The sequence below is a fragment of the Coregonus clupeaformis genome, unplaced genomic scaffold (genome assembly GCF_020615455.1).
Source record: "Coregonus clupeaformis isolate EN_2021a unplaced genomic scaffold, ASM2061545v1 scaf4346, whole genome shotgun sequence".
In the NCBI taxonomy this organism is placed as follows: domain Eukaryota; kingdom Metazoa; phylum Chordata; class Actinopteri; order Salmoniformes; family Salmonidae; genus Coregonus; species Coregonus clupeaformis.
In genome coordinates this window covers 8,270-22,379 of record NW_025537800.1, presented here as the reverse complement: position 1 = coordinate 22,379, position 14,110 = coordinate 8,270, and the positions used below count along the sequence as shown (strand labels likewise).

At 45.6% G+C, this 14,110-nt stretch overlaps 3 protein-coding genes across 4 annotated transcripts; 2 read left to right on the top strand and 1 right to left on the bottom strand.

The window, feature by feature from the left end:
• Positions 1-4,832: 4,832 nt before the first annotated feature.
• LOC123490673 (protein NLRC3-like) lies at positions 4,833-8,154 on the top strand. Its single transcript, XM_045220567.1, has 5 exons — positions 4,833-6,395; positions 6,699-6,956; positions 7,291-7,464; positions 7,545-7,706; positions 7,893-8,154. Exons 1-5 carry the CDS (start codon positions 5,071-5,073, stop codon positions 8,065-8,067), a joined length of 2,094 nt encoding a protein of 697 aa, XP_045076502.1. The 5' UTR covers positions 4,833-5,070; the 3' UTR covers positions 8,068-8,154.
• LOC123490671 lies at positions 8,137-9,461 on the top strand (the record flags this gene model as incomplete). Its single annotated transcript, XM_045220564.1, has 3 exons — positions 8,137-8,318; positions 8,432-8,478; positions 8,629-9,461. Coding segments are annotated over 3 exons (660 nt in total), but the record flags the coding sequence as incomplete, so codon positions are not given.
• Positions 9,462-10,422: 961 nt separating this feature from the next.
• Positions 10,423-13,494, bottom strand: LOC123490672. 2 transcript variants are annotated; one of them, XM_045220565.1, is made up of 7 exons: positions 13,406-13,492; positions 13,015-13,073; positions 12,815-12,927; positions 12,566-12,617; positions 12,165-12,368; positions 11,312-11,977; positions 10,423-11,115 (listed from the first exon to the last, which is right to left on the bottom strand). In XM_045220565.1, exons 3-7 carry the CDS (start codon positions 12,922-12,924, stop codon positions 10,504-10,506), a joined length of 1,644 nt encoding a protein of 547 aa, XP_045076500.1. In that variant the 5' UTR covers positions 12,925-12,927; positions 13,015-13,073; positions 13,406-13,492; the 3' UTR covers positions 10,423-10,503. The 2 variants fall into 2 exon arrangements, with proteins under 2 accessions (XP_045076500.1, XP_045076501.1); XM_045220566.1 differs by lacking the exon at positions 13,015-13,073 and having other exon boundaries at positions 13,406-13,494.
• Positions 13,495-14,110: the final 616 nt, after the last annotated feature.

The following is a 14,110-nucleotide window of genomic DNA, read 5'->3' as shown; positions in this document are numbered from 1 at the left end:
GATTCCGGTGCCGCAGGTGATTTCCTGGATGTAACCTTGGCTAAGGAACTTAAGATCCCTACCCAACTACTTCCTCAACCCCAGGCAGTTACAGCCTTAGATGGCAGACCTCTGGAACCAGGAAAGGTTACCGAGGCGACTCAGTCCCTGCGACTTACCATCTCTCAACACCAGCAGGAGGAGACCTTCTATCTCATTGACTCTCCCGAGTATCCTATTATCCTGGGTCACCCTTGGCTATGCAGACATAATCCCCAGATCGACTGGCCTACGGGCACCATTCTAAGCTGGGGTCCCGCCTGCCAACTCACCTGCATGCTACAGAGTCCCTCAGCCCCTAGTACCCAGTTTCAAGAGTCTGTTGACGTCTCCAGAGTCCCCAGTGTTTACCATCGGTTCAAGGCAGTGTTCAGCAAGGCCCGGGCTACTTCCTTACCGCCTCATCGCACGTATGACTGTGCCATTGATCTACTCCCTGGGTGCTGCCCTCCTAGAGGTCGGATCTTTTCCTTGTCCTCCCCCGAGCACGCAGCTATGGACACCTACATTAAGGAGTCCTTGGCAGCCGGCCTCATCTATGCCTCTACTTCCCCGGCTGGGGCGGGCTTCTTTTTGTTGAAAAGAAAGACGGGGGTCTTAGGCCTTGTATTGATTACCGGGGACTCAACAAGATCACGGTTCGGAATCGATATCCCCTTCCTCTCATGGCCACTGCTTTTGAGCTGCTTCAAGGGGCTTCCATTTTTACTAAGCTGGATCTCCGCAATGCTTACCATCTCGTGCGGATCCGGCAAGGAGACGAATGGAAGACGGGCGTTCAACACGCCCACGGGGCACTATGAATATCGGGTGATGCCGTTCGGGCTCACCAATGCCCCCGCAGTATTCCAAGCCCTGATTAATGATGTTCTCCGGGATATGCTTAATCTGTTCGTCTTCGTGTACCTGGACGATATCCTCATCTTCTCGAGGTCACTGAAGGAGCATGAGGGGCATGTTAGCAGGGTTCTCCAGAGGCTCCTTGACAATCACCTCTACGTTAAGCCTGAGAAGTGTGAATTTCATGTTTCTCAGACTCAGTTTCTCGGGTTTATTGTCACTCCCGGGCACCTAGAGATGGATCCCAAGAAGGTCAAGGCGGTCCACGATTGGCCCACACCTGCCACGGTCAAGGAGGTTCAACGGTTCATTGGCTTTTCTAACTTCTATCGGAAGTTCATTAAGAATTTCAGCTCGGTGGTAGCCCCCTTTGACGACGCTTACCAAGGGAGGAGGGACCAAGATTCACTGGGGTCCGGAAGCAGCAGGGGCCTTCGAGGATCTCAAGCGCCGCTTCACGTCTGCTCCGATTCTGGTGACCCCTGACCCAGAGAGACCTTTCGTGGTGGAGGTGGACGCCTCAGAGGTGGGGGTGGGAGCCGTCCTGTCACAGAGGGGTGCGGATGGGAGATTACACCCTTGTGCCTTCATGTCTCGCCGTCTGTCTGAGGCCGAGCGCAACTACCACGTGGGGGATCTAGAGTTGCTTGCGGTAAAACTGGCATTGGAAGAGTGGCGCCATTGGCTTGAGGGGGCTCAGCACCCTTTCCAGGTTCTCACAGACCACAAGAACCTGGAATATCTCCAACAGGCTAAGCGGATGAACCCTCGGCAAGCACGATGGTCCCTTTTCTTTAATCGATTCCAGTTCCTCCTGACTTACCGACCTGGCACCAAGAACGTCAAGCCGGATGCTCTGTCTCGAGTCTATTCTCCCGAGTTACAAGAGAAGCCCTTGGCATCGATTATTCCGAGGTCTAGGATCGTCGCACCTCTTCAGTGGGAACTAGAAAGAGGGGTACGAGAAGCTCTTGTCCAGGAGCCCGATCCAGGCGGTGGTCCTGCCGGTCGCCTGTACGTTCCTCTCTCTGTTCGGGGCCGCGTCTTGCAGTGGGGTCATGAGTCGCCCTTGACATGCCATCCTGGCAGTGCTCGCACTCTGGAGTTCCTCCGACGGGCGGTTTTGGTGGCCGTCCATCAAGAAGGACGTGCAGGTCTATGTTGAGGCCTGCCCTGTGTGCAACCAGGGAAAGTCGACACGCCAGCGACCCCAGGGACTGCTCCATCCCTTACCTGTTCCTCGAAGGCCATGGTCACACCTTTCTCTGGACTTTGTTACGGGACTTCCTCTATCCCAGGGCAACACCGTCATCCTAGTGGTGGTAGACCGGTTCTCTAAGGCTGCCCGGTTTATTCCCCTGCCCAAGCTGCCCTCGGCTAAGGAGACTGCTGAGCTCCTCATGAACCATGTCTTCCGGATATTTGGTATTCCCCTGGACGTGGTCTCTGACCGAGGTCCCCAATTCCGTCCCGGTTTTGGGGGCCTTCTACAGGCTTGTTGGGGCCACAGCCAGCCTATCGTCGGGGTTCCATCCAGAGTCTAATGGCCAAACGGAACGGATCAATCAGGATCTGGAGACCACCCTGCGGTGTATGGCGGCCAGTAATCCCACGTCTTGGGCCACCTATATCATTTGGGCTGAATATGCCCACAACACCCTCCAGTCCTCAGCCACCGGATTGTCCCCTTTCGAATGCCAGTTCGGTTACAACCCTCCATTGTTTCCAGAGGAGGAGGCGCAAGTTGGTGTTCCCTCGGCCCAGCGCTTTGTCCAACGCTGTAGGCGGACCTGGAAGAAGGCCAGGCGTGCCCTCCTTCGGACCTCCCAGAGATACCAAAGTCAGGCTAATCGCCACCGCCGGACGGCCCCTAGTTTCCGAGCTGGTCAGAGAGTTTGGTTGGCCACTAAGAACCTGCCCCTCCGGGTCGAATCCAGGAAGCTTTCCCAGAGATACATCGGGCCTTTCCGCATTGCTAGAAAGGTTAACCCTGTGTCGTATCGTTTGGTTCTCCCTCGCTCCCTTAGAGTTAACCCCACTTTCCATGTTTCACTCCTTAAACCTGTCTTGTCTTCTCCCTTTGCCCCCCCCACGCAGACCCCCCGCCACCTCCCAGGATCATTGACGGCCAGCCAGCCTACACAGTCCGCCGGATACTGGACTCCCGGAGGGTCCAGAACTCTCTGCAGTATCTGGTGGACTGGGAGGGCTACGGGCCGGAGGAGCGCTCCTGGGTTCCAGCCAGGGACATCCTGGACCCAGGTTTGATCCGAGATTTTCGCACCCTGGGGCCAGGGTGTTCTGGAAGGAACGTCAGGAGTCGTTCCTAGAGGAGGGGGTCCTGTCAGCTTCCTGCCTCCTGTTTGTCTCCGGGCCTCTAGAGGTCATCTGTGTTCCCCCTCTGCCTTAGTTCTTCCTCGTGTGTGTCAGCTTCCTGCCTCCTGTTTGTCTCCAGGCCTCTAGAGGTCATCTGTGTTCCCCTCTGCCTTAGTTCTTCCTCATGTGTCCTAATTAGCTTTATCCAGGTCACCTGTGCCTTGTTTCCCCTTGTGTATTTTAGCTGTGTGTTTTCCCCTTGTTTCTCACTTGGTTATTGCGTCCTGACTATGTGTCTCCTGCTTTGTCCCACCGTGTCAGTCCTAGTAAGTTGTTCAAAGTTATCTTTAGTTTGTTTTCTCCCCCTCGTGGAGTTGTTTTGTTTTGCCTCCTGTTTTGGAACATTAAATCTACTTGCCTGGAGTATTGCCTTGGGTGTTTCATTTGGGTCCTACAACACCTCCTCTGTGGCTAAGGGGTAGTGCCCCCAGCTCTCCACATCTGAGACCGGAGTTTCTAGCCCGGCTTGTGACAGAGGGAAGTGAACATTTAATCAGAGACAAAGAACACTTTCATCAGACAAGGAAAACTTTCAATTATTTGAGCCTCCATTAATGTTGTCAACCCAACTCTTCATGTTCTAATGTCGATGCACCCCAGCTTGTTGGCTGCAATGGTGAGGGATCCAGTTAACATTAATATCACTATGAGTTCACATGGCGCTGGTGAGAAACTTTATTTCTCCGTTTATTATTTTACGACCGAAGATCATAAAGATATTTACGAAGATAATAGAGGGTATTTTTTTATTTTTTATTAAGAGCTTGACTGTTTCCTGTCTCTCTCCAGAGACAAGTCATCCAGCTACTGGTGAGTCACACAGAAATGTGCACATTCTCAAAAATGATTTTCAGTGAACCAAACCTCTGTACTTATTTGAGATGAACAGATACAGCTCTACTAAAATAAGACAGAATGTGAATCCCCATTATAGTTGAATTTTCGTCTGCGTTTTGCGCCATTTAAAACACAGCAGTGACGTAAACTTTATCCTATTTAAAGTGAATATGCAAACATCATGAATTGACCTTGCAAATCTTCTCATTATTAGGCTATTTAGCACCGTCTACATTGGGTGTAGGTTAAGTACTGTACCAAACAACCCATGATGAGTCAACCTGCATGAAGAACACATGGTTTCGTTTAGGCAATTTCATTCGTTTGACATTTGGCAATGTGAACACGACCAGACCAAATGGAGAAAAAAAATACAATGTAACAAATAATCAAACTCTGATTAGAACTATAGCAAACTAACTTTGTGTGAAAAGTAACATATTACAGACACTAGAACGGCAAACTCGGACTAACAAACTACTCAATATCTCTACTGTTCTCCTGATTAGAAGTAATTACAAGTAGGCCTGCGAGGAGTGAAAAACAACCTCAATGAGGAAGAAGTCTGGGAACATCTTTGAGGGCATTGCAAAACGTGGAGATCCAACGTTGCTCAACAAGATCTACCCAGAGCTCTACATCACAGAGAGTGAAGGGGAGAACAAAGAGCACGAGGTTTGGAAGATGGACGATACGGCTCAGACCAAAGCATTTCAAGACCATGCAATCAACTGCAATGACGTCTTCAAATCCATATTCCAACAAGAGGCATCCGTCAGAACTCTGCTGACGAAGGGTATCGCTGGCATCGGAAAATCAGTCTCGGTGCAGAAGTTCATCCTTGACTGGGCAGAAGGACGAGCCAATTAGGATGTAGATTTCGTCTTCACCCTTCCATTCAGGGATTTGAATCGAAACAAAGACGACCAGTACAGTCTGTTGGAGCTGCTGAGTGACTTCCACCCTGAACTTTCAGATATGGAAGACACAAAGAAGGTGGTCGACTGCAAAGTCGTGTTCATCTTGGATGGTCTGGATGAAAGCCAACTTCCACTGGATTTCCATAACAACAAGAGGTTGTCTAATGTAACCAAGACAACATCAGTGGATGTGCTGCTGACAAACCTCATCAAGGGGAATCTGCTTCCTTCTGCTCTCCTCTGGATAACCTCCCGACCAGCAGCAGTTGATAAGATACCCTCCGACTGTTTTGACCGTGTAACAGAAGTTCGGGGATTCAACGACCCACTGAAAGAAAAATACTTCAAGAAGAGATTCAGTGATGATGAGAACCTGTCCAGCAAAATCATCTCACACATAAAGACATCGAGGAGTCTCTTCATCATGTGCCACATTCCGGTCTTCTGTTGGATTACTGCCATGGTTCTTGGGAACATGTTGAGAGGATCCTGTTCTGAAGAAGTCCCTAAAACTCTGACTGAGATGTACATTTGTTTCCTACTCACTCTGACAAACCTGGAGAACAAGAAGCATGGGAAAAATGAAACAGACCTTCGGAAACTGTCAGAGTCTGACGTACAGATCATTTTGAAACTTGGAAAACTAGCCTCCCATAACCTGTTAAAGAGCAATCTGGTGTTTTCTGAAGAAGATTTGAGAGAGTGTGATATTGATATCAATGAAGCCTTTTTGGGCTCAGGGATGTGCACAGAGATCTTCAGAGAGGAGGACCCAATGTTTAGAGTGAAGTTGTATAGCTTTGTGCATCTCAGCATTCAGGAGTTCTTCGCAGCACTCTATGTTTCCCATTGTCATGCCAATGGTTTGCCATGGATTTCACCATGGGTTTCACTATATTTCGGAAAGCTGGATACATTGCATGACTTACACAGGTGTGCAGTGGATAAAGCGTTCCACAACAAGAACGGCCACCTGGACCTCTTCCTCCGCTTCCTTCTGGGCATCTCACTGGAGTCCAATCAGATCCTCTTGAAATGCCTACAGCTCCAGACAGAGGGAGACAAAGAGAGTATCCAGAATACCATCCAATACATCAAGGTCAAGTTATCGACTGAATGGTTTGTTTCCTCAGAGAGGTGTATCAATCTCCTCTACTGTTTGATTGAGCTGAAGGACAACTCCCTGGTGAATGAAATTCTAAAGTTCCTGACCTCCCAAAGTCTCTCCAAGATTGAGCTGACACCTGCTCAGTGCTCGGCGCTGGCGTACATGCTGTTGATGTCAGAGGAGGTGCTGGATGAATTTGACACGAGAAAATACAACACGTCAAGTCAGGGCCGTAGCAGACTCCTCCCAATAGTTAGATACTGCAGGAAGGCTATGTAAGTTCAGATGATAGTGAATTTACATTTACGTCATTTAGCAGACGCTCTTATCCAGAGCGACTTACAGGAGCAATTAGGGTTAAGTGCCTTGCTTAAGGGTACAGATAGATTTTTTACCTAGTCGGCTCGGGGAATAGAACCAGCGACCTTTCGGTTACTGGCACAACGCTCTTACCCACTAAGCTACCTGCCTCCATTTACTTTCCTAAGATTGGTAGATTCCCGTAGTCACTTACGACTATTAGTATAATTTACACTTTTTTTATGTCCTTTATAAGCCCTTTGTTTTCCCCTCTTAAGGCTAGTGGCCTGCTATTTCACAGACGACTGCGCTGAAATTTTGGCATCAGCTATCCAAATGCCTGGCTCACACCTGAGAGAACTCAGCATAATCTACAGCCAGCTGGAGAACCAGAAGCCCTTCATAGACGCGCTGGCAGGTTCCAACAACAGACTAGAGTCACTAGACATCAGTCATATCCAAGGGTTTTCAACAACTGAGCTGGAGGTGCTAACTGCTGCACTGAATCAATCTTACAGTCAGCTGCACACACTAAGGTGAGCAATTATTAGTAAACAAAACAAAAAAAAGAGCAAACCAAGAAAAAGCTTCTTAGTAAAGTGGAAGAAAAATAGAAACGGAAGCCGTTTGTGACATGAATGGATAGATGGATCTACAGCTTCTTCTTCTGCTGGCAACTAGCAATGCAACAACGGCACCTAAGGGATGTTAGGGGACGGAACAGGGGAAGTCAGCCAAGTGTTTAGCTGTTTGAAGTCAATTTAAAAGACTCTTCTGTAAACTTGTTTACTACGATTACACTCCGTAAGAGACTAAAGCATGTAAGTCCACAAAGTGTAGAAGGATGATCCACTTTGTTGTAATCCATAGGTTTCCTGGGTGTTGGCTCGACGAGAGCTGCGGTGAAATTGTGGCTTCAGCTCTGGCGTCAGAGAACAGCCATCTGAGAGAGCTGGACCTCAGCGACAACAAACTGACAGACACCGGGGTGGAGGGGATCTCCACTGGGCTTATGAGTCCACACTGTGAACTGAAGATACTGAGGTGCGATATTTACGACAACAAGTGTTTCGAATCGTGTCAATCCATACAGCCCCTTTTAATTCCATATTCTCTCACGCCAGACTTGTCCGTTGTGAGGTCACTTCCTGTGGAAGTTTGTCCCCTGCTCTAGCAGCCTCCCAGTTGGAGGAACTGCATCTGAGCTGCAACACCCTGGGCGACATGGGACTGAAGCTGCTCTCTGCTGGACTGGAGGATCCACACTGTCAGATACAGAAACTGGGGTGAGAAATGATGATGCTGTAAAAAAAAAAAAAAAAAAAAATGTAAAGTGTGGTATACATACATACATACAGTTTTATTTAACATTCTGTATTTCTGTGCATAGGTATTTGGATAAAACCAAATTCAAATTTCAATCTCTCTCTCTCTCTCTGTTTCTCCCGCTATCTCTCTCATTCATCTCTTAGACTGAGGCAGTGTAATCTATCAGAGTTATCCTGTGAGTCCCTGTCCTCTGTCCTGTGTTCAAACTCAACCCTGATAGAGCTGGACCTGAGAGACAACGACTTGGGGGATTCAGGAGTGGAGCGACTCTCTGCTGCCCTGGGGGACCCTCGCTGTGCCTTGCAGGTCTTGGGGTGAGAGGCTCACATATTGATGTAAGCAAACCCTTTTGAATTGAGTATGGCACCCTAACTCATTCCAACTGTTCTCTGCAGGCTGTCTGGTTGTCTGGTCACAGAGGAAGGCTGTGCTTCTCTGGATTCAGCTCTGAGGTCAAACCCCTCCCACCTGAGAGAACTGGACCTGAGCTACAATCACCCAGGAGACTCTGGAGTGAAGCTGCTCTCTGCTAGACTGGAGGATCCACACTGTAGACTGGATAAACTCAAGTTAGTGTAATATGTTATGTGTACACTATTTAGTTACTTTAATATTCCTTTAATATTCCTCTGCATATTATGATTATTTCTTGACATGAACTATTTCTATTAAAACAATACAGTGTGGACTTGTGTGGAGAGTGCAGGATCAAACCAGGCCTGAGGAAATGTGAGTCTGACTGATGTGTAATATGATATACAGGGTTTCTTCAGTTTTACATTTCCTTTAAAACAATGAGAAAGTACCGTCAGCTAAACAGAAAAACATTTAACTTTCTTATTTCCCTGGCTCCTCATTGTGCATGTGTGTTTTCTACAGATTCCAGTGAGCTCACCCTGGACCCAGATTCTGCACACATTGACCTGAGGCTGTCTGAGGATAGGAGGACAGTGTTGTGGAGAGAGGACAATGCTAACAGTCAGAGTAGTGCTAGCATAGGAAACGAAGCTAACAATGCTAACAGTGGGGATGGTGCTAGCATAGGAAACGAAGCTAACAATGCTAACAGTGGGGACGGTGTTAGCATAGGAAACGAAGCTACCAGAGGGGAAGAATCAAATAAATGGATTGATCCATCAATTTGTACAAGATCCCTGTCTGTGCATTGTACCAAGGGTTTATCTACTGGACGTTTCTACTGGCAGGTGGAGGCCACAGGATGGTTTGATATTGGGGTTATTATCAACGAAAACAATAGTATCTACAATATGTATGACCTCGTGGTAATATGTATGACCTTTATGGTATAATGATGTCATGCCATAGTGTTGTGAGGACAGAGGAAGAGTTAAGAAATGAGAGGTTTGGGGCCATAAAGTCTTCATTCCATTATGTCAAGGTAGATTAGTGATGTTTAGGATAGCATGAGTGATGTTTAGTATACTGACTTGGGGTAAAAAGTGATGAACATCAAAGACAGGGAGTGCCCATGGAGACTTGCCAAATGTATGTGAAAGGAATGAGAACCAAAAGGCTATATAAGATAGAGGGTCTTCTTTGTCTAGTTAGTTCAACTGACGAAGGGCAAAGCCATGTCCGTTTGTTAGATGAACCCACAAGCTCGTGATTCTATAAATGCTTGGTATGAAATCTCCACAGAATGTCTAAGAATATCCTTGCATCCTTGATTCTTTGATACCTGAGAAACTCATCATAACTAACTGGAATAGTATAAAAGTAATCCTTCTACCCCCCCCCACCCACCCCATAAAAATAAAAAATAAAAGTGGTTCTCCCACTTGCTATCCCAAGTTGAATGCACCAATTTGTAAATCGCTCTGGATAAGAGTGTCTGCTAAATGACGTAGATGTAAATGTAAATGTTGCCTGTAGTTTTATAATTTATTTTAAAATAGCTGTATGGGATTTTTAAAGTACTACGTGGCCCTGCACCTGAATACATGTCTGACATGCTTTTAAGATACTGTATGTGCCCGGTCGGTCACTCAGATCCTCTTTTAGTTGTTCCAAAGGTGAGAACCAAAATGTTTGGTGAGGCTGCCTTCAGCCACTATGGTCCTGGCCTTTGGAACAGCCTGCCGGAGGATCTGAGGGCCTCAGAAACTGTAGACAGTTTGAAGAGCTCAAGACATACCTTTTTAGCCATGCTTCTGCTTAGTCATACTATCTATTGTATATATCTTATTTATTTTCATTTATTTTAATGCATTAGTCTCTCATGTCCACTGTTATTGTTTTACTATTTTAATTTGTCTCATTTATAAAACCTATTTGTGTCTTTCTAACCTTTTATTTTATTTGCTAAGCACTTTGAAATGCATAATCTGTAAGAAATGTGCTCTGAAAATAAAGTTTGATTTGGTTTTGATCAGGAACATATCCCACAGTAGAGCCATTCAACCACAAACTTACATTAATATGCAAAGTGTCTCAAATGATTTCGTACATATTTACTAGTGTGTAATGCAGTAATACTGTGATTAATAAGTACTTAATAAGTACTTCTCAAACAGCTTAATAGTCTGGATAATTAATTAATAAAAATGTTATTTCAAGCATTATGAATTTCAAGTTATATGAAAAACACTAATGAAACCAGTTTTTTGTTGGGGTTCAGATCCCCTTTATTTTTATTATTAAAAACTAGGCAGTTCAAAGGAAAGGTGGAGATGGTGGAGAAATTCAGATGCAGAGTGTGGCCCAGAGTTGTGTGTGTGTGTGTTTGTGCTTGAGTCACTCCTCTTTGGGGAGGCTGATGGTGCATGTGAAGAACTTCAACACACGTCGGAAGAATCGCAGAACGCCATTTTTCTTCCGCTTCTTTGTTTCGCTGGACACCTTTGCCACTGAGTTCAACGCCTCGGTCACTCCGCTGCTCACCTCAGGACAGCTCTCAGTAGATAGCTGCATCACCTTGCTGAGGCCATTTCCAGTGTTCAGAAGGTTTTCAGCAGCCGCTGTCTTCTTTTTGTCACTGGACACTTCTTCCACTGCGTTTGGTGCCTCAGGCACCTCACTGAACACCTCAGGACTTCCCCTGCACACCACAGGACCTCCATTGAACACTTCAGGCACTCCACTGCACATGTCAGGCACTCCACTGCATACCTCGGGACCGCCACTGAACACCTCAGGCACTCCGATGCACACCTCAGGACTGCTGTACACCTCAGGACGGTTCTCAGTGGATAGCTTCAACACCTTGCTTAGGCCATTTCCCGTTTTCAGATGGTTTCCAGTAGACTCTGTCTTCTTTGTGTCACTGCACACCTCTTCCACTGCATTTGAGGCCTCAGGACCTCTGCTGCACACCTCAGGAAGGCTCTCGGTGGATCCGAAATAGGACTAAACAGACAATGCAGCGTAATGAAAGAGCAAGAACAACACATCTGTCGTTTTTCAAAAAACATACCACAGACATCCAAAGTCTAAGATTATAGTAGCTAATTTATAATATTGTCCAGATTGAGACAACCCTGATACACCCAACTTTCAAAGATGCTAGACCTTTCATTTACAAAACAGGCTTCTTGTTCATTACCTTTGGGAGTTTTGCAATCATATTAGTGAAGTCTTGGTGCAGCTGATCTTCCCAGCCCTCCTTCAGACACCCTTTGGGGTTCACAACATTGCTAAGGACATTTTCAGTGTCCAGAAGGTTTTCAGCAGCCGCTGTCTTCTTTTTGTCACTGGACACCTCTTCCACTGCGTTTGGTGCCTCAGGCACCTCACTGAACACCTCAGGACTTCCCCTGCACACCTCAGGACCTCCATTGAACACTTCAGGCACTCCACTGCACATGTCAGGCACTCCACTGCATACCTCGGGACCTCCACTGAACACCTCAGGCACTCTGATGCACACCTCAGGACTGCTGCACACCTCAGGACGGCTCTCAGTGGATAGCTGCACCACCTTTCTCAGGCCATTTCCAGTGTTCCGAAGGGCTCCAGTAGCCTCTGTCTTCTTTGTGTCACTTGACACCTCTCCCACTGCATTTGACACCTCAGGCACTCCACTGCACACCTCAGGACCTGTGCTGCACACCTGTGAACTTATGCTGCACACCTCAGGACCTCTGCACCTCACCTCAGGACCTCCGCTTCTCACCTCAGGACCTCTGCTGCACACCTCAGGCACTCTACTACACACCTCAGGACCTCTGCCACACATCTCAGGAAGGCTCTCAGTGGATCCGAAATAGGACTAAATAGACAATGCAGAGCAATGAAAGAGTAAGAACAAAACAATATCTGTCCTTTTTCACAAAACATACCACAGACATCTAAAGTCAAAATGTATAGAAGCTCATTTGTAATATTGTCCAGTTTGAGACAACTCTGATACACCCAACTTGGAAAGACACTTACGAAACAGGCTTCTTGTTCCTTACCTTTGGTAGTTCTGCAATCATATCATAGAATTTTCGGATTAACTTCAAACGCTCCTCTTTCAGAAGCTGGATGTCTCCGTCGGTAGCAGTGTCCACGATGACATTTGGTATCCTTAATTCATCCTGAACTCTCTGGCCACTGAGCAGGATAACTCTCTCTGTCTCTGTTTCCTGTAATTCCAGGCCCCTCTTTGCATCCCAAGTCTATGTAACAACATAATATGTCATTAAAAGACTGTTGATGTACCAGGTGAGACTGGAAACTGGTCCATCATTGAAATGATGGGGAAAATTATGATTTTGAACTGACAGCTATTGTTTTTCTCTGGGTACAAAAATGAGCTTGCTGATATTTGAAGTGCTTTACAGTGGGTGTACTGTTTGCTCTACATAGTCCTCACCAATTCAGCTACAGAGACCTTCCTCCATCTCTTCCATGTCTCTGCCTCACGCCTTCATGTGAATATGGAAATGTATCAGACTGTGTCTGTCTACACTATCTATCAAACTATTGCTATCATCTAATATATTTTGATACATTCAGGTTATTATTTGGCCTTGTGTACTGATGTGATAAACTCAAGTTACCTAAATGAAGTATAAAGTTTCGTACTTCGTATTTAAAAATAGTCTGAGAACACTGCACTTACTCCAGGAAGACTCTTTTCCCTGCCAGGAGCCAGTCCTTCATTGGTCTCAGAGGTAGGTCCAGTGGGAGCCTTCCCTGGGCTTTCAGCATACAGAATTGCCTCTTGAGCATTTTCTGCAATAGAGTCTTCAATTAGTGACTTAACCAGTTAGAATGTGGCAATCAGAGAGTGATATGAATTGGTTCATGGCAAAAACTTACTGCTCCTACATGGAGAGTGATGAGGCCTTATTGATTATTAATTGTTGTTGGCCAAAACCCTGCAGAAAGAGCGAGGGTTACTGAGCACAGTACCCAACACCATATGTCTACAGCAGTACATATATCTTTTATTAATTCATGCTGGAAAAAGTTATCTAAATGGGAAGAATATACATTATACCTTACATAGAACAAGACCATGCAATATAAACAATGAAAATGCAGATGAGATTAATGAGATCTTAATTATGATGAGGAAGCAAGTCATCTTAGATTGTCGATAAATTGGTTGTATATCTAATAGATTCGATATGATCCAAGTAACGTTATTTTTCTCAAATGTCGAAAGCGTGCAATATCGGTCATTCTCATTATGGGAAGACCTACTTACCTTACTGAGAACAATAAAAAATATTGATTGACTTGAATGAAGAATGCGCGTTTGCTATAGATATACTGTAGGTTGGTTGTGATTGTGAATAACTTAACCTCTGAGTGATACACACAGAATTAGGAATTAGAATGTATGTTATTGGGCATTGTGACGCGTATAGAATCATAATCTAGATTCGATTTCTATGGTGACGCGTTCCTTACTGCGGACAGAGTGCGTAATTTCTGAGCACATTTATTTGTCCTGTTGTATCATTTGCCCCGGGCAAATCCTATTTCTCCCTAATGAATACACATCCTATAACATTTTTACGCGATGTCACGGGAAAAAAACGTATTTTATGATGGTTTATTGGCATTGAAAGAAAAATACATAAAACATGCAATACAGTATTCAAATGTGTTGGTTAATACATCTCTTCAAAGTTGAAGACAATAGGCAATTTAAAGGTGGCTATATGAAAGAAATTACAGAATCAATCAATACAATTTACACTATGCCTAGATATCAACAAAATAAAATAAAATCAAATTGTATTTGTCACATGCGCGGAATACAACAGGTGTAGACATTACAGTGAAATGCTTACTTACAAGCCCTTAACCAACAACGCAGTTTTAACAAAAAATAAGTGTTAAGTAAAAAATAATAATAAATAAAATAATGAAAGAGCAGCAGTAAAATAACAGGAGCGAGGCTAAA